This window comes from Perissodus microlepis, chromosome 5 (assembly GCF_051167445.1).
Source record: "Perissodus microlepis isolate ML-2025 ecotype Zambia chromosome 5, ASM5116744v1, whole genome shotgun sequence".
NCBI classification, from domain to species: Eukaryota; Metazoa; Chordata; class Actinopteri; order Cichliformes; family Cichlidae; genus Perissodus; species Perissodus microlepis.
Genome location: NC_140465.1, coordinates 11,000,283 through 11,020,978, shown reverse-complemented (window position 1 = coordinate 11,020,978; position 20,696 = coordinate 11,000,283). Strand labels below are relative to the sequence as shown.

General features: G+C 41.6%; 1 protein-coding gene across 3 annotated transcripts in view; it reads right to left on the bottom strand.

The window, feature by feature from the left end:
• Nucleotides 1–8,738: 8,738 nt before the first annotated feature.
• The window catches only part of prickle2b (prickle homolog 2b), an 86,781-nt gene continuing 74,823 nt past the window's right edge, over nucleotides 8,739–20,696 (bottom strand). For all 3 annotated transcript variants that reach the window (XM_084927781.1, XM_084927783.1, XM_084927782.1), the window contains 6 exons: nucleotides 17,158–17,271; nucleotides 16,310–16,447; nucleotides 14,201–14,404; nucleotides 13,418–13,604; nucleotides 11,518–12,402; nucleotides 8,739–11,367 (listed from right to left, as the gene is read on the bottom strand). In XM_084927781.1, the coding sequence (XP_084783907.1) occupies nucleotides 10,403–11,367; nucleotides 11,518–12,402; nucleotides 13,418–13,604; nucleotides 14,201–14,404; nucleotides 16,310–16,447; nucleotides 17,158–17,271 (2,493 nt within the window). In that variant the 3' untranslated portion in view covers nucleotides 8,739–10,402. The remainder of the gene's footprint in view (nucleotides 11,368–11,517; nucleotides 12,403–13,417; nucleotides 13,605–14,200; nucleotides 14,405–16,309; nucleotides 16,448–17,157; nucleotides 17,272–20,696) is intronic.

Genomic DNA, 20,696 nt, shown 5'->3' with positions numbered 1-20,696 from the left:
TTGTGATCGACATGTTGCTATTCATACTGTATGTCTGTGATTTCTCCTGTAAACCTTATATACCACGTAAAGATCAAGAGAAACTTATTCATCATTGTAACTCTCTTTACTTGGGCCTCCAATCTTCCATCCTTCAACGATTACAGTTGGTCCAAAATGCTGCAGCATGTCTCTTAACTGGCACTAGAAGGTATGAATCTTATTGTTTACTTATAAAAACCTAAATAATATGGCACCTGATTGCTTTGCGGATCTCCTCTGTCTGTTCGCCTAAGAGAGCACTAAGATCATTGGGTCAACTGCTCTTAGTGCAACCTAGGTCTCGGCTGAAGACCAGAGGAGACCGTGCCTTTGCCATTGCCGCACCCAAATTATGGAATAATCTTCCTCTTGACATTCGCGCATCAGATCCTATTCAATCTTTTAAATCATGTCTAAAAACGTACTTGTTTAACCTGGTATTCAAGGCTAATTAGTGTGATTTTCATCTGGCTCTGCATTTATATTATGTAATTACTTTATATCTGTAATTTATATTTTATATTGTGATTTTATCTGTATCATGGTTTTACTGGAAAGCACTTTAGTGTACTTTGGTCTTTAAATGTGCTATACAAATACATTTGATATATGATATGATATGAGATCCCGTTTCAAGAAATGAGGCTTCATGATTGAAGGATTTATATTAATTAATTAATTACTTAATTTATTTGTTTTTACATTAGACATTCTTTTAGTCCCTGAATCAGCCCAGGTTAAACAAATAGCTCTTTCTGTATTACTGATCTACTACATCACATGCAACATGTATGTAACACATGTAACATATTTATTACACTAATTCATTAAAAATAAATAATTAAAACTGGAAATGAAAAATACATAATTTATTCAATGCTATAAATGAAATGAACTGACATTTAATGAATGTATTATATAGTTAATAAAATAATTATTTCCATTTTTTATTAATTAATAACACATTAGATGGATTATTTGATGACATATTTATTGAATTCATTTTGGCACTCGTGGCTCTCCATACTTATTAGTTTACAGCCATAAGGACTTTTATTGATTTGGATGCATCCTTCTTCCTTTGGTTCCTTTTAGCTATAAACTGACAAGTTGTGATGTCAGTTTATATGATGTGACCTCCATAATGGATTTTGTTAAAAGTCCTAATAAAAATCTAACATGTCACAATGTTTTGTGACTCTTCATCAGAACCTGAAGCTGTTTAAAATCAGTGGTGAATCTGCCCAACAGGAGCTAATTTTCGTAAATATTTTATGTGACTGATATTAAATTTGGCGGCCACTGATCCATTGACATTGTCATTAAAAAAAATTACAGATGAATTAGCTAACACAGCAACAACCAAAAGCACAGAGCGAACAACTACTCTTTTAACATGATATGTTGATTTTATTATTATTAGTATTTCTAACCCGTTTTGAACACAAAAAATCAGAATAACCTTCTACACATTTTATTGGGCAAGATTTCATTTTTTATTCATATATTTTCATCACTGTCCTTGTTCTTATTATTGCAGGCAGAGCAACTCAAATTGAATTCCTGGTCTGTGAGTTTTCCTCACCTCCGTTGGGCTCTTTGAGTGGCTGTGTATGGCTGGTTATGATGATGTACATAACAAGTCTCTTCTTCCTTATCACAAACCAACAGCTGCTAGCAGCCACGGGGTCTTCATTAGCTGTTAATAACACTCTGCCCACAGTTCAGCACTCTGGGGGTTCACGTTGTGATTGGCAGTATCCTGGCTGGGCTGATCATTCTGAAACGATACCATGCTGTGCTTTGATAACAACGAGGGAGGAGTAATTAAACAAGTAATTGGAGCAATCTTTGTTAACATTTCTTACTTGCAGAGCTATTTTGAAATATTCACGTCAGCAGGTGGCGATATTAGCTTTCTGCTGGGAGGCAGTAACTCGACGGAGCATGCACGCCAACCCAGTGCAGTTACTGTAGCCCAGAGCAAACAGGACAAATGAACTAAATCTTGTTTTCATAGATGCTTAAATTGAGGTAAATAAAGGCTTTACACATCTATTATCATTTATTGTCATTATAGTTAATTAGTAAATAAATATTCCAGACATTTTTGACCCATTCACTGTTCATCAGCACATGTCAAATTCTCCACTTGCAACTGTTTCCTCTGTGTATGATTGTTTCTGAGATGTGTGGAGTTCAAAACGTACCTTGGCCACTTAGTGATACAGTGTGCCTCTTTTGATGTTTTGACCGTGGTGTTTTTGCCTATAACTTCATTGAAATTCAAAATGGTAAATTCACATACATCCGTCTTATTCATATTACGTATCTAATGGGGAAAAAAAGAAGAGAAAGCTTTTCATGGTTTACACTTAAGCATTAAATATTAGGTAAATCCTCCTCCAGCAGAGCAACAATGCAAATTGAAGAAGGGGTGAAATGAGGGCCATCGTTCAGCCATCACTCCGCCTGGCAACACTGAGCTCACAGACAGTACTGCAAATCAGAGTAGAGTGAACACAGCTGCATGTGTTACAGATTAAATGAATCATTGTCTTATAAGTCTCAAGATTTTGGGACAAGCTGGTTTCTCCAGGTTTGTTCTGTCTGAGCCATGTGGGTAGATTTATTAACCTCCTAGGACCCTCCGTCCACATATGTGGACATCACATTCTTGGTTATTTAGACCCAAATACTCAATTTTGCTCTACAAGGGCCTGATATCCACTTACTAGGACATTATACTGCTACTGTTCTATTGGAATTTTAAACGAATATCCTCATTTGTGGCTCTCATTTTTCTTAGAAACAAAAATTGGGCAAAAAAAAAAAAAAAAAAAATCCAGTAATTCTTTGTTTTTACATTCATCGGGCCCCAATCAGCCCAAATATCAAAGAGAAATTAAAAATGCATGTCGTGGGAGAGTTCGGGTCTTAGGAGGTTAAATGACACAATGCTTTTTAGTGCACGGCCTGAACAAAAAACATTCCACCTGATTAAACTGACCATTGTGTGTGAAGATTATCTACTTTTTCTAAGTGGAAGAGAATGAGGAGCGGATGTCAGGGGAATTAGCAGGTCATACTGATACCAGTCTCTCGCTTTACCGAAGGACAGCTTCAGTTTGTGTTAACAAGAGCTGCTCAACAACTGTGTACAAGAAGCTTTTCACTTTACAAATAGTGTCAGACTGCAGTTGGAACACTTGCTTGCTCTGTCCTTGCAATAAGGTCACTAACAATAAAAAAAAAACCCACATAGTTTGTTGTTCATAGTCAAGCACATTGATGGACTTTTAATGTGCAGTAATCGACTTTTTTAATGCATACAATGGCAGTGAATGTATTGCATAGTGGAAAATATGGGAAATTTTGATGGATGTTGTGTCTGCATTAATTAAATGAAAAATGTATTTCTATTTAACGTTTATTCAACTTATTTTTATATTTGCTAATTTAATGTCATTGTATTTTTCTTTTATAATGATGATAAAGAACCCTGAATCTTGTATCCAGTTTACACCTGAGGTTGTCCAGATCGGCCATTTCTGCGATAAAATCTGTAATGTCGGCAGAGACTTGCCACCAGACTACACATTTAGAGGATAGTTTAAAAAGCACATTTTGCGGTGAACCACTCTGGACTGCCTTCCCCTTCATGGTCTCGTCCCACTGGTGGAGCGAGCTCATCAGCTAGTATTTATTTCGCCAACTGCCATTTACATGCAGTGCGTAGAAAGCAGCAGTGTTTGTCTGAAAAGGGGCTTTCCTAGCTCCAAGACCACCTATGCTTCAGATACAGCTGAAGGCCTAATCAGTCTATCCATCATCTGAGCTAAACAGAGACAGAAAAAGATGTGGGTAATAGGAAAATGAAGAGAGAAAGGGCAGTGAAGAGATGAACACAAGCATTGAGCTTAAATTGTGTTGATGCAGGATGCATTAAGTGTTGCTTTCAGAGGGAACTTCCTACAGGTGGCATGCAGATGGGATCCCTCCTGGGAATTATGCTTCTTAATGAGTCACAGTGGTGAAAAGGGGTAGAGTGAGCCGATACCATGAACTCATTGGCAGTGTAGCACTAAAATACCCAGCATGCTGTTCTCCATTATGGCGGGGTTCCCCTCCGAGCTGTTGGATCTGCAGATTAATCCAAACCTGGCAGCATTTCACTGCGCCACGTGTCATACTAAGCAAACACTGAAAATGAAAGATTATTTTGACTCACTGTGGCTGAATGACAACAATAAGGCCTAATGACGGCCCCCACAGAGGGCTTTTATGGGCTCTAATTAATAATACAGTGCATGTCATGAGTCCTATTTACAGCGCTCTTTAAAAACTTGCCATCAAGTCTATTAGCACAAGGAATTAGTTTGAGAAGTGAAGGCAATCCGGATATAAAGTCTTGACCAGCCACACTTGAAGCCAGTGGAAAGGACAAAGGTCACACAGCCTTAAGTGGGTGAGAATGAAGTCTGAGATTAGCGGGTTTAGTCAAGGTCTACAAGTCTAATGCTGGCCTGTGACACTTTGGAGCTCCTTAAATTAGAGGAGCAAGGAACTTGTTGGAGATAATTCAATTTGGGTGTGGTAGCCATGTTTTCTTGGTGAGTAGAGCAGAGAAAAGACAGATGGACAGCAGGGTTACTGTCACATGATATTAGCACATCCACTTTGTGAGAGAAGTGACCCTGTCACACAGGAGAGTGAGGCTAAACAGAAACGACTGCGAGAGTCATAGATCAGGGTAGAAATGTGGTGTAGAATAATCATAGAAAAGACAGTATGCATCAGCAGTGGCCTCCCCCACCATCGCGACGGTCTCTCACACTATATTGCTAAAACCACTAATGAATGCCCAGGGGAACAGAAGTCCACAGAGCACTGATGTGGTGTCCAGACTCACTAAATCCTAATTCTGAGTATTACAACACACCACAGGCCAACCCAAAAAGTCCTAACTAATCCAGAGCTGTGGCATGAAGGGGACAGGCAGGTGGTTTTAATGTGGCTCATCTGTTTAAAAGCTACTACGGTCTCAGAATACGGGGATTCACAATCCACTGGACAAGAAAAAAACTTCCCGAACAACATAACAAATCTTCTAAACTTGAAGATTTGCCACGGGTGATTTTCAGTCACTTGAGAAAGTGATTTTTGGCACAGTGATAACTGTATTTATGCATTCTTTCCACACTAATTGAACACACATGATAGAGCTGTAGGAGAGTAGCTGGCTGGTAAGGCCTCAGTCAGACTTGTCACGCGTCTCCTATTCAGCAAGGCATGTGTGCGTATGTGTATGTGTATGTGCGTTGGAGTTTGTATCTACTTGCGTGCCAGCGATAGCGAGCTGGTTGCGTGTGCATGTGCGATAGCACACGGTTGGCATTCTTCATTTGTAAATAACTGAATCAAGCTATTTTAGTTTGCTCAGAGTGCAGCTGTAATTTGCAGCCATTCTGCTCTTAAGGACCGGTAATTACAGCTTTTAGAGTCTCCTAAAACAACTCCAACTGTTTCAACCCATGACAGCCATGCATCTGAGCCTACACACACACACACACACACACACACGTCTGGCTGTTAATGAAACTGTTGCATTTTCTAAATGAAGTGGCTTTTAAGGCACAAATACAACATGAGGACTACTAGGATGCATGTATTACAAGGGCACTTTTTTTTTTCTTGTCAAACCTTTATCGAGCATTTTGTAAATTTACTGTGTGGCAGACAAAAAAAGAAGAGTAGAGCTGGGATTAGACAGAAATTTGTACTCCTTTTCAAACAGGGCATTTGTAGCCCCAGATGTTATTAATCTAAGTTTGTATGTAATAACTGAAATGTACACCTGCTCAAACAAAATAAGAGGGTAAATAAAAATGCTTTTCATCCACATGATCTGGAGAACATTATTGTTCAAGACTGACAATGTCAGTCATGATCACGAAACGATTAAACCTCTTCTTCCTGACACCTAGTTCGACTATCACCAGACTGTAACTTCTTTGTACAGCGAAGACACCTAACCGCTCATGGCTCTAAGTTACACGCTTGGCTGACAATATGACTGTCACAACTGGAAGCATCCAAACCACTCGAGGATTATCTCCCCACCATCCGCTATCTTGAATACGGCACAGCGCGGGAAGCATATGGCTGCAATCTGTGGCACCATTCAGTGTACGGCTTCCATTTGCTTTTAATTAAACACTTGGAGACTCCCCACATACACACACACACACTCACACACACACACACACACACACACACACACACACACACACACACGGGTGAGGGACTAATAAAGAAACAAACTAATATGGGCAAGCAGTGATGATGTAAGGGAAGCTCGTGTTTCAAGAGCAATAATATTCACGTTATTGAAGGCAGACCAAAGACTGACTCTCACTGTATGTCTCAGTACCTTTTAAGTAAAAGGATTTGAGTGACAAACACCCCAATGATATACAGTCTGCAACATGAAAGCTTAAAGCAGCAAAGTCCACATTTACTGGCCAGGCCATCAGCAGCAGTCAGACATAATGTGACTCATGTTTTTGCAGCTGGCTTTGCGGTATAATGACAGACTAATTCAGGTCCATTCCTTCCCGTCTATGAGTTATCTGCACATCCCCAAGTAAACATGAAAGCTGGGCTACACGCCTTAGTGGCTGAGTTCAGGTGAGGCAAACATACTAATGTGACCATTATGCCAACAACATTAGAGCTTCAATGGCTCCAAGTCAGGAGACTGGCATTTGCACACATTGTTCCAAGTGTGTATGTGTGTGTGTGAGGGGACGGGTGGGGTGGGGTGGGATTATGGGGCTAGCAGCAGTAATCCCCAGACCACATGGACATTATCAATCCAATTTACAGTATGACTTTGCTTAACACTTTCCAATACCACCTGCTCTACTGTACAAATAATTAACCCTCCTGTGCATGTCTTGTTGTTTCTATTACCATTTTAAATATTTTCTCTTTAGTCAGAGTATTCAAAAAGTAAAATACTTTTGACATTGCAGATTTGTTTTGAATTTCAGTGGACTTAAGATGAAATAAAAACTGTCAGAGCATCCATCAAGATGTTGCCAGGAAATCTAACGAACAGGTTTTCAAGCATGGCTGAAGAATCTTACTTGGCTTGAGTCAGCAAGTTTCCCTCCTTAGTACCATTTCTCTGGAGGTGGCCACAGTTGGAGGGGGGGTGTAATTGGAAGTCCCCCCGTAGTGCTCATTAGCAAGCAAATATACATCATCTGATATGTACTCCAAATTGCTCATTTCATGTAGCACATTGTGTTCCTCTGCTTGGTAATTCATGAGGTATGGCACTAGTTACCTTAACAAAGTACAAAAACAAACGCAAAGTAAAGTAAACTCCATCCATCTTCTTCCATTTATCCAATTCAGAGTGGAAGGGGGCTTATTCCAGTTGCCATAGGCCAAGAGGCAGGGTAACCCTAGGCTGATCAGTTAGAGAGCACACATAGAGACAGAAAACCATTCACAAGCCCACAATCTCTGGGTCTTCAGCCAGCTATAAGAAGAATTTAGCTTAGTATTCTTACTACAAACATCATGGCAAAAATGAGGAGACACAGAAAGAGGAAGGCAAAGGGAATTATACAAAGCATGAGGGTGTAAAGAGTATATTGTGGACTGGCTTTCAGTTGGTAAGAGAGCTTTACACAGGATGTACGATGGATGTCGAGTTGGCCTTGCCTTTGGATTAGTAAAATATTAGCCAGTGAACCATATCTCGCGTTGTCGCAGTTGTTTGATGTTCGGCTGCTAGTGATCGCTTACTAGCCAAGTTTTTAATCCTGAGCTAAATTAGCCCATTTCAACAAGTGCCTTTGATGATGCTAGCAGACTTGCTACATTGGTACACCTGCTCCTGTTGGCTATCTTGTAGAGCCGTATACCTTGGCTTCTAAAGATGTGTTTGCTATCAACTTGTGCATATGCACTGCTGTCCTTCATGTCCTTTAACATGGTAAACTTTGAATAATGTTTTATTGGCTATAATGTTAAACTATTTCAGTATGTTCTGATGTTAATAAGACACCAGGGAATGATTGGCCCTAGAAATGGCCCACATGTGCAGCTTTCTTTTGGGCTCTGAATCAGGGCGAGTCGGGCTGCCTCAACATGGCCACAGGTTCACATAATATGGGCCAGATGTCAGGTGCATTGTGACATTTGGGCCATATTTGCCCCTGAATGAGACGCAGATGTCGTAAGTATTCCAAATTAGACACAAGTGTGTCTGGTTGAGACTGAATATGCAGCTCACCCTCACAGAAATGTAATTAAATGTCAGTGTCTTAGGCATCATGAAAACCAGCTTTTAATTTGGCCAATTTCAGGAACAACAATGTCTCAGCCACCCCATTAGCATGGGTAACAAAGAATATTTGTAGCATCACCAGGTTTCAATAACTAAATCCCTAGACCTTTGTCAGCAGTTTCCAACTTGTGCAAGCTGATGCAATAAACCAGAAATGCAGTGGCATCTGTTTCCAGGACAATGGATCTCTGTGTGTTTGAATATGAGTGCATACACCGTCGAACAATTCATCTGAGGATGACTCTAACTGGCTTCTACAGCCCACTGTTATTCATTTATTTATTAAACAGGTGGACAAAGTGACTCTTTTGCGCACTTCCCCTATCTCTGGAGAGAAATACAGGTCACTCAGTGAAACTCACTGAAGTACTCTTTTATTCCAAATGCAGGACCAGGTCAGCCAAATAACACATGCATAACGTTGTTTTGGTCATTTTTCTCTATCTCTACATTATAGATATTTAATACATAAATGACTCCATCTATACAAATATAAAAATATGTGAGGCTTCATTTACAACCATATGTACACTGACTTCATTAACTTAAGTGAAATTATTAATTCTTTTATCTATTTACATACTATTAAACTGAATTCAATAGTACATTATATCCTATATCTAAATCACATTGCATGAAAAAGCAAAACTATACCAATCTGGTAATGTACACTCGTTTGCTGCGTGGAAATTAAGTTAAAAAAAATTGCACCTCAGCTTTTGATAAACATTGGGACTTGACAAAACTGCACATGTAACTGTTCGCCTTAATACTCAGGAGTTATTGTGAAAAGTTAAAAAAAAAAGGGGGGGAAAAAAACATGCAAACACTTGTTTTTTTTACTTGTTAACTGACTGTAATTCATCACTGACTTTCAATTACATCATAATCAATGATAAATAACACTGAATAGTTGGAGTAGGTGATTTTGTTTTTGTTCCAGATGGAGAATTTTAGTGTACACAAGGTGAACAACAGCCCTTTTCAGACATGGGATATATGTAACATTGCTAGCTTCATGAATTTGTTTAAGTCAGAGGGTTCTGTCATTCAGATGTAGGTCCATTTTACATAAATGTTCTCATGGCTTCACTCAAAGCACTGAAGGAAGGAGACTGTCCTCATGTCATATATACGTAGTAAAATCTTTAAAACTTTCTGTCTGTAATCAGCTCTCATTTAATAAATATATATATCTGCCAGGTCGATTTGTAGTCATGGCAATACATCCAGATCCACACATTTTTGTAAACAGATTAGACACTTTATAAACTGTAGCCTAAAAACTATGACAGGTCATTTGTCTAAAGTCTACAAGGTCATCATCCCTGTCTCCACGTTAAAGATAATTTATTGTAATTTAAAAACCAAGTGCCACAAAAATCTTGCTGCTAACTTACTGCAGGTATGTAATATGCTCAGAAGAAAGACTTCCATAAACAGCTGGAAGCAAACTAACTTGTTTACATTGCTTTTTAATAATGTTTTCTGAACAGGTTAGAATTGGTTAAAGTCATCATTCACAGTCTATCTTCAGTACGGTATGTTAAGATTATATATACATGAAGTCACTGGTCCATGAGGTATGCACTGACCAGCGTTGGTGCTTAAATGTGGAAAATGCAGGATATTAAAACTTTGTCTGGTGTGTGGGGGGGAAAAGGTCAGTTTATTGTGTTTAAGTTTTTTCAAAAAGGAATGGGTTTGTGGCTTCCTTGAGCAGAGTGAGACCATGAGACACCTACTGAGAACTGGTGTCTGATTTGCCAGTTACTGGCTTTTTAACTTCCAAAATAATCATGTCTGTTAGTGAGCTTAACAACTCAGAGCAGACACACATAATCCCTTCTATTGTCCAAGCCAATCCATTAATGTTACGGCATACTTTCAAACTTATCCAGTGCTTTGTAAGATTGGCACTGCTGAAGTAACATGTTCAGATGTTGCTAGATTAAAGGTAAGGAATGCATGTCTGAAAAGGGCTAAAAAGTTATATAATGAGCAAATGTCAAGATATTAAGAGATAATGCAGTTCTTGCTTTTTCTGCGTTTGCGGGTGTGTAACTGCCCACTACGGTTGGGTCCTCCCATTCCTGCGTTGTTATACTTGTGGACCAGCTCCTGGTTGCTGAGGTAGCGCAGCTGGATGGGCCTGGGTATCGGTTCACCCAAGAAGTAACCTTCATCCTCTGATTCTGAGGATGATGAGCAAGTGGAGCACCAGTCATCGTCATCATAATCATCCCAGGAGTACTGATTCAAGCCAGTGCGTCTGTTGGCCCCAGGGTTTTGTAGACTCAGGTCTGAAGTGGTCCTGGGGCACTGCCTGAAGAGTTGGGGCTGGTATCTTCCCCCTCCTCCTCTTCCACCAAACTGGTCCCTTGCACTCCTTGGTGGCGGGAAACAGTCATAATCCTCTCGGACATGTAGCTGTGGTCTTTCTTGAGGCCTTTGTCTTTGCTCTGCCACCAAGTGGAGAGCGTTTTCTGAACGAGAACGACGGGATCTCCGAGAGCGGTGATGGTGGTGCCTACGCCTCTGTGGAGTCTCTTCTGGGGCATCTATCCGGATACTGGCTCCCCTTCCTCCACCTCCACCACCACCTCCACCTCCACCCACCCTGCGCTCACTAATGGGAGGCAAGCGTGAAGCGTTGGCGTTGCTCACCAAACTAAGCCCATCTTCCTCCTGAAAGGTGAAGCCAGGTGGTAAACGAGTAATGCCCATACCCATGCCCACACCCATGCCAGAAGGGTCACAGTACTGCATCTGGTATTGAGTGGGTCTGCGAGGGTTCATTTCCATATAGGACTGACCAGCAGTGAGACTGTGAATAGACTCAGAGCTACGAAACTGCCCTGAGGAGTTGAGGGTGTCCACATGACTTTTCTCAGACACATTCATTCCAGAGTCTTTGCTCAGGTCCGGCATAGAGAAACGTGAAAGGTGCTCCTGACGCTTTCCCCCAGCATCTGAGTTCCCTGTAAGGAAACAGAGTAGAATTTGGAGAAATCACTGCCTTTTACTCACTTTAGCTTGAGGAAACATCTTAATATGCAACAACATGCAAACACACCAAACAGAAACTGTAAGTCAAACCAAGATCTAGTGAGTACTACTACCACACCAACCTGTAGCATTGGAGAGAGCCAGAGACTCCATGGATCCTCTTGGGGTCTGCTCTAACGGGGTCAGTTGCTCTGTCAAGTTAAGTGCATTTATTGGGTTCCTGCTCCTTGCTGTTTGTTGGGTAGTTGCTGAAGGCCCCGCATCTCTGTCCCTCTGAAAACCGTGCAAACTAATTGAACGCTTGTCTGAGGAGAAGCCATTGTGTTTTTGAGTGCAGTGGGACACCTCAGTGAAGCTCTTTTGGGTCCTCACTTTGGGTGGATAGTACTCTTCTGGAGCTTGCTGTTGGAACCACGTCTCATTCAGAGAGTGGCCTTTCATGGCTGAAATAGGCGGCCGCTTTAAACCTCCATTCTCCTTGATCCTGTAATCCTGCTGTTGATTATTCTGTCCAGAGCAGGTGGGGTTATAGATACTTCTGACATTGCACTGGCTAAGAAGCTGGAGAGGTGTGGGATTAGCAGTTGGATCAGATTGGGATTCATAAGTGTAACCATCGCCTGCTTGCTCCTGGTTCTGCCAGGAAGGTGGCTCACGAGTCAAACTGGGTGTTTGGCTGGACAGACTCAGAAGATCCATTTGTAAAGATAGTGGGTCCACTTCCCCTGAACATCTTTCAGTCTGCACCCCGCCTCCCCCTCCATTCTTTGTTGTTTTAGAGCTGCGTCTGGACTCTCTAGTGGAGCGAGCACTTTGAAAGGCCGAATCAGAAGAGTCGGAGCCATTAGGCTCTTCCCCTAGGCTGCAGGAGCGGGAGCAGAAGATCTGGCCTTGCTTGGGCAGGAAAGGCCGACCCAGCAGAGAGCGTTTACAGCGTGCACAGCAGAAGCAGCCTTCTGTAGCATGCCAGTGCTGCCCGTCATACGTCATCTGGCCTTGATCAATACCTGCAGGAAAGATAAACACATAAATGACAGATACTCATACTCACGTATTCATGGCATAACATATAAAAATGTAATTTAAACAAGCTGTGTTGTGCAAAATTGCAGCATACTGCAAGTAGCTTATACAGTAAGAAAATGGAAAATGGAGCTAGAGGCGGCAACTTTGCTGTGTTTCAGGGTAAACTCATTATGACGCTCGCCCAGCATTGTATAAACACATAGCATTTTGAGAATGTTTCCAGTTGTTGCAGGGGAAAAGAAAACCAGCTATTTGCTAATGACTGCCATCTGGATTGAGAGTGCTTTCTGGTGGTTTTCATTTGTAATCAGTTTTATTTTTGAGGCCAAATACTTTTCTGTATCCTGTCTGACTAATAATTACAGCGCAAATCTGTAGAGAAATATGTGCCAAAAATCACACCTGGGCATCCTGTCCTGGGAAACACACACGTACGTGTGCAGTTACACATGCATGCACATGAGCACAAACTCGGAGACAGAAAAATTGCTTATAGGAATGTTTCCAGCTGAAAAATCCCCCATTTTCTTCTCTCGCTGGGGTTGTCTCTACACTTGTCTGACACTTTATGCCTTTATAAACTTAAAAAAACAAAAATAGCAACCGAAAACTGGCCCATAATTTGAAAAGTCACGTGATAGTCATCCCTTTGCCCTATGTTGAGTTCCACACTGCATGATGTATATTGTATACATTTCTGTGCTTTGTAAAGGTAAGTCTGTGGTACTCAGTTTTGCACCCCTGCCACAAATATTCTGAACTTTATTCCATGAAAAAATGCTGAAAACAAGACCACATCCATGCTACTGTAACTCTTTTCTTCTCTGTGCAAACTTTCATCTGAATCCTCTTATATATAAATTATGTATTTGGAACTTTAACAACCTTTCAGCAACCAATTCTTTGCATGAGCTTCTAGTCATTAATGCAGTCCATATGAACAGTGATGGAAACAATAGATGGAAGTGATGGATGATGGGGAGTGAGGCAGCATACCAATATGTTCCCCGCAGGAATCGCAGTACTCTGCATACAGGGACTCGAAGCAGGAACAGCAGTAGGGCCGTCCCTCCTTCATGATGTAACGCTGACCCCCCAGCACCGTCTCGCACTCAAAACAGCAAAAGTGCTTCATATGCCAGTGACGGCCCTCTGCCTCGGTGCACTCATCTGCAAAGATGATCTAAGAACAAAGACATAAGAAAGAGTATCGTTTATTGAAAGTCCATAGAGATAAAACCTCAGTTGGGTTATTACTGCGTGCTGAATGACAGGACAAAGACTGCTTGCCCTCCCACTCCATACCATTTTTTCCTCTGCAGCTTGGCGCTCTTAGATCATTCTTTGTCGCCAGTTCGTGTAGGAGGCTAATGTGTGTGAGGAACTGAAATCTTGGTGGTGCATTTGCTTTTAATTACGCTGCTGTTAAACCCCTGGGATGCATTTAAGTGCCAAAAGAGTCCTTGTCCCCATTTGCAGAGTAAGAGTCGGCGTTAATGGGCTGGGAGATCAGGATATTGAAACTCAACCCCTTTAAACTGGATAAACCTCAGCAGACATTAAACTGTGACGGAGTGTGCTGTGAGCTCGTAAGCGTCGTATGACAGCAATTTGGTGTGTATATAGGCATGTGTAAGTGCAGAGTGCATGTGTGTAAACACTATAAATAGCCCTACAGGCACAGTTACAGGCACAGCTTATCCAAGTGGGTGACGTGTACCTATTAAGACATGACCATCCGCGTGTAGCCTTGTGTGTCTGCGTGTGATGTGCGTTTACCTCATCGCAGGCAGTGCAGCGTGGCTTCAGCCTCTCGGCGTGGTGCCGGCCGCAGTAGATCTTTCCATCCTGGTAGAAATAAATGAGGTCCACCAACAGCTCGTTGCACATGCTGCACACGAAGCACGCAGGGTGCCAACACACACCGTGACCTGCCCGGGATGCGAACACAGCGATGTCTCCACCGTTTATCTGGCCTCCACACTAAACAGAAAATGAAATGAAACAACTAAATGATCGCTGGGTTTATTTGTCACAATTTACCAGCTTTCTCTTATATGAATCCAATGTGAGCACTGTTTGGTTTCTTATTTAAAAAGTGTCTAAACCTCAAAGTACAGAATTGAGTGAAACGCTTCTTTGATACAATAATGTAAAATCTTTGCATGTGAAAAAAAAAAACCACCCCGTGCGACTCATGTGTCAAGAGCCAGCAAGAAGTCACATGGCTCAAATGAGTTTTTCAAAGCATAAGGAAAGCTGAAAGTCCATGCCTGCAGAGCTTTTTTTTTTTAATGAGCAGACAGGCCAGCATCCTGATTTGTTGTATGGCATCACTGATTACTTAATGTAAAGTAATTCCTGTTAAAACGGTTCATTGGAAACAGGACATAAGACCGTCTAATCCAATTTGCTTCATTTAGAGGGATGGAATTACAATCTAATCTGACAGGAAGTGAAAAACTGTAAAACTGTTTTAAATATGGGATGAACTCCATTTATTGGACCTTTAGTCAAACTTACTGGAGCATCGGAGGATAATGGCCGCAATTCCAACCACTGTCATCATCACTTAATATCACCCGTTACTTAATTGATAATACAATTGATAGATTGGTCTACAAAAAGTTACAGTCAAGTAATACATATACTAAAGCCGAAGTTAATAGCTGTAAATTGGTTGTTCTGTCCAATCAATGGCTGGAAAAGACAGTTTAGCCTCACAAAAGACTCCAGAAAACATTCTGTTAACTGAAAATGTTTCACGGATTAAACAGTCACATCAGCGCTACAGAAGATGCAACAAATAAAGAGATTTCCATGAACTTAAAGTCCACCTTCCATTGGATCTCTAATAAGGTCAGGCTAGTGCTGATACCAATCGAACATACCGGATCAGTAAATCTCTGTCTGTAACATAATTATGCAAGTCGAAAAGGCTGCGAGCACAAAGGTGTGTTCAGGAGGTGGGAACCAGAGAGATAAAGAATTTGAGGGGCTGGTGGAGGACACTGTTGGGACAAACGATAGATTTATTAACGGAGAGATATGTAGGGAAGATTAAAAAAAAAGGTGTGAGAGGCATGGAGGTGTGCAATCAGAGAAGACGGGAAGATAAACGAGCAGCAGCACCAGTAAGATGGGAGGAAAGGTCAGGCAGGCAAAGCAGATTTAGAGGGGTGGGAAGGTGGAGACGGAGGTAGAGTTGCAATCAGGTTATCTAACTGGCACAAAGCCTAGAGCTGCAAGAAACCAAAGAGAGGGGGGGAGAATTCAATCAATACAAACTCTCCCAACAATCCACTCCCTCGTGTGTGTGTGTGTGTGTGTCTGCTAACTGGATAAGAAACATGAGCTATAAAGCAGCTGTACACCCAGAGCACCAGCACAGCACTGAGTATCTCCACCTTGTTTGAGCTTGTTGTAAATAAAATGACAGTGGATGCATGAAGTGTGTATGTTTATTGTTAAACGGGCATTCCATTCAGCTCCAAACTTCCATTATATAAGAGTACAAACACTAAGCATCTAGAGAATTTAGAGCAGTCTAACTCAACTATAATGAACTCAGCTGTATTTCAGAATTTTTATAGTTGGTGAGGCATAAAAAGAAGAAAAGAAAGTGGGGGCACCATACCCACACACATCACTTTAAGAGTTTGAAGTGCGACAAGGTCACAATAGTAATTTAACTGCATCTCCCTCGTTTATATACGTCAACATTAAACCCCACTGACATGCCAGCAGGTCGTTCCATATGTCTGCCACATCACTCACTTCTGTCACTTCTCTGTCCACATAGAAATGACATTTATAAAAAAAAAAAAATCAATAAATAACACGGAGGTCAAATGTATATTTTATGCTTTCGACATTTCTTTCAGCTACCTGTTCGCAGATCGCCCCCATCATCGTCACGGGGAGTGGGCGGACGTTGCCCCGACCCAGGTTTTCACGCTTCCGCTGGTTACTGAAGAGCTTCAGCTCTCGCTTCTCCTCATCATCCAGACTGTTACAGTAGCGCACCTGGATGAAGATCACATGACCATGAAACCACGAGAACATGAACTGGAGCGGTGACAGAAAATGGATGGATGGATGAATGAATACTAATTAAAGTGAATAGAAATATATATACATATTTTTAAAGATTTCAATAACTGTATAATGTTTGCCAGGTCAGTGACTGATCCCAGAGTTGAATTAATTGCAATCATGTTTTTGTCATTGCTAAGAAGTGCTGATATTGTGCTCTGCTTTTGCTGGGTGCAAATTGTGAATCAGGATTAACCAGGAACCACGTCACCAAATGAATAACTGGCTCTCAGATCGCAGCTGACGAAACGACTGACCAATCAGATTAGTAGGTGGAATTAAGAACCCACCCACTACCTGACCACAAATTGGTTCTGTGAAGTCCCACTTAATAAAGTGAAAAGAAATAACAGCTCAGGCTGACTGTTAGCCTAAACTAAGGTGGGAAACAGAGCCGACCTTCACGGGGATCCTGTCTTTCAATCTCTTCAAACGAACTGTGGTAATAATTTATTAATGTAACCAACTTTAATAGGCAGCGATAAACACTTCCCTATCTCGCCCATTAGGGAGACAGACTCCATTTTTAAAGCGTCTGTCTTCTCCCCGCTCCCCCTCTTATCTCTGTATTGCCCTGAAGGAGGTGAGGTGATGGATGGATGGATGGAAGGTGGTGGGGGAGGGCATCTGTTTGGACTCACCTCATTGTCGTGGGGCGGGAGCTGATTGAGCAGCTGTTTGATCCTGTATTTCTCCCCTGGGCTGTTCACGTAGGGCACCTTGTCCTCAGGCAGGGAGCTGTAGTACTGATGAACCTGAGGGAGAGACAGAGAACATTTGGACTGAGGGGCTGTTTTCATTACCAGGTAAGTGCTCAAATATTCTGCAGTAAGTGACTTCTTTCTTTTGTTGTTGTACCATCTACAAAAACTGAGAAATTTCAGCCTTTATTTGATATTGTTTTAATTTGATCATTTCAGGGCTAAAAAGGTAAAACTGTGCAAGGACCAAAGTATCAAGATCTGCCACTGGGAGTCAGTCTCTCACACACACACACACACACACACACACACACACACACACACACACACACACACACACACTTTGATTTATGGCCCACCAGTAGAGACTTAATGGAACCCCACCTCTCCATCTCTGCACACTGACAAGGGAATGCATTACTGACCTGTCACAATTACACACACACACACACACACACACACACACACGAGAAAACGAAATAGTGTTCAACACGTATGCCCCCAGCAATGCAAGCGTGTGGCAGCAGATTAATGCTAATCTGGACATTTGAAATTACTTGGACATTCTTTACATCACCACAGCAGACAATGAGTGTCATTTCTGTGTTATTTATTACACTCTTTTTATTACACTGTAATGAGGGGGGGCTGGGGTATAACTGAGGTCAGGCAGTTATATATGAATGTGACTGGAGAGGGGGGCAAATGAAGAAAGCCACAGGGTTTTTAAAGAGAGGTTTGAGGATAGATGAAAAAGAGAGAAAGGGTGAGAGGTGGAGGAGGAGGAGGAGACATGAGAGGGAAAAAGTTAAAAAGATGTGAGTGTAGAGGAAGATATCTTTGTGTACGGAAAGACGCAAAAATGGGCAAAATGTACACCGAGGACTTTGAGAGAGACAGCATGTGTGATCGATGCTTGCTGACAAGATCACGTCTCTCTTGATGGCCTACAGGTCAGCTGAATGGATTTACCGACTAGCCATGTCCTTGGCAATAACACAGTCTGCCACACAAAAACAGATTAACCTGAATAACGCAGACGTGCATCAGTGTGTAAACACCCGAATCAAAACTGAGCAGCTTTCGAAAACTCTATTTAAAGGTGCGGCATCACATCCAGCATCAAAGACGATCTTCATTTCCTTGAAGTATCCACTTGTACAAGCGCATTTGTTACTGGGATGAATTTATAGCAGGAGACTCTTTGCTGTAAATGTAACCCAATTCCTTCTGCTCTGCTTTTGTTGGCTCTCTGCTGGCGTTGGCAATGGACATGAGATCTGTGCTCAGGAGCACAATTTAGGACGGGCACTGAGGGTGGGGTGGAATCTCTGGATAGTCCCGAAACGACCGACTGTGGTCAAGTGCCGATATATCACACAGCACTGACAAACAAAAAAGACAAACTCGTGATGCACGCACACACCCACTGTTAATGATAAATTACAAAACATGCTTCCAAGAACAGCAGGGTTACAATCTGGAGGTGAAAGGCACACTGCCCCGAGGAAAAGATCTAAAGAAAGATACACACACGTACACGCATGCATACGCACGACACACACAAATATTCCAGAGCGAGCCAGAGGAAGCAGCTTGCGATAATAACTGTAATCGAAAACAGACGGAAGTAAAGACAGGGCAGAATTTCAAACTGTACTGAAGGGAGTGTTTTTTAAGGCTGAAGCAAATGGTAGGACTTTACAGATGAGTGACAAGAGAGATTGCTTCACACAGCTGGTTTCTATTGCTGTTAATGGCCAGGCAGGCAGGGGAAAAAGACACCACCAGGCACCAGTTCTGACATTCTCACAACAAGCCACTTTGCAGCGGTTAGTAGACACAGATATTATATAGCTGAGAAAATACTGGTAGCTATAGTCAAACATTGCGGAGGAAAAAAAGGGTGTTTTTACTGTGAAGAGAGAGGATTTAACAGCCGTTTTCATTCATTTCCCTCCTGTTCTCACGTCTTTGCTGACATGTGTGAATGCCCATGGTGCAAAACTGTGCCAAACACTGCTAACGTATGACACCTAAACATAAAGCAGAAGTGATGTTTATAGGAATATTACTAGCTTTAAAGATATGTGATCATGATCCATGAAGTAATAGAATTTGGACAGCAGGGTAGCACTAAATTAAATTTTTAGAATCGCAGCCATCTATCGATGTCAAATCCAGCAAATATCAATCTCGCTGTGGCGCAACAAAGGTAAAGCGAGGAAGGTAATTCAAGTCATTAGTCCTCTTCATCCTCCAGGGACTATGGATTTTTACACATTTTCTGTCAAATACCCAACTAGCTTTTACATCCACTGACCCATCATTTACTCGTCCTTCACGGCTGCTGGCTGCAATCAAGTCAGAGGCTGATGGTTTTATTGTTCTTGATCTCAGATCGGAATGAGTCCAATTGCCCTCTGGTCTATTTTGGAAAAGGTCAAACTGCCCTCGCTTCTTTCTCTACCTGGCGCCTTTCTGTTTAATTCATCTACTTCAAGGCTCTCGGCCCATGTTAGAACCTGACAGAGATACAAGTTTGCATGAAAAACCTAAAATTGAATTTCTATATAGACATGGCACATGGAATTGATGCTTAGCAGAGTTTCCATATTAGACTGCAGCTCTTACACATGAAGAAAACGCTTATCTCTCACAGACCACTGCTAGTTATCATTCTTGCCCTTGACAAACGGTAACTTGGCAACATCCAATAATTCTATTTTAAATGATGAAGAGGAGAGAGCGAGGCGACTAGCGAGGGAGGAAAATGGCCCAATAACATGTCAAACGCACTGAATAATGGCTCCATTTGTTGCTAAAGATTCTTTTGCCGTCTCTGCATTTCAGCACCCTGATAGTGGAAAGTAGAGCTGACAGCACTGTTTGGTTGACAGAAACAATCCCAAGTTATCCCTCAGACATACCTGACTGACCACAGTCCTGCTTAGAAATGTCTCATTACAGAATAGCAGTACATCACTTGAGGCTGAACAGGAGACAGATACAGTTCTGCGGTTCAAAGCAGGAAGACTCTTGATCTGCAGTTTTTAACCTGAAGTTTTAGCTTTATGTCCACTCTCCTGAAAGAAGTCACACCAGGTCTCCACAGCTTGAATGATTTGTCATGTCAGGGTTGGAAGATAGAAACTGCTACAGCTTCTGGCACATTTCATGTGCTGCCTGCTGCTAGGTTAAAGTTAGAAGTGATTCAGTTTAACAGTCTAATATTCTTTCCATTCTCATGATCAAGTCAATCAAGTAATATCAAGTAATAAAAAAACAAAAAACAATAATCCTGAATCTTTTCTCTAGGCTGTTTAGCATTCTGGTCTTGCCATACTAATCAGCCCAGTCCTCTTTATTTCCTGAATGTTCCTGAGGTTATATTTTCACCAAATGAGAACCTAAGTGACTACGGAGTTGTAAGCATGATCCTGGAGAGGGATGAATAAGAGCTGGTCTCAGTCCTTTGA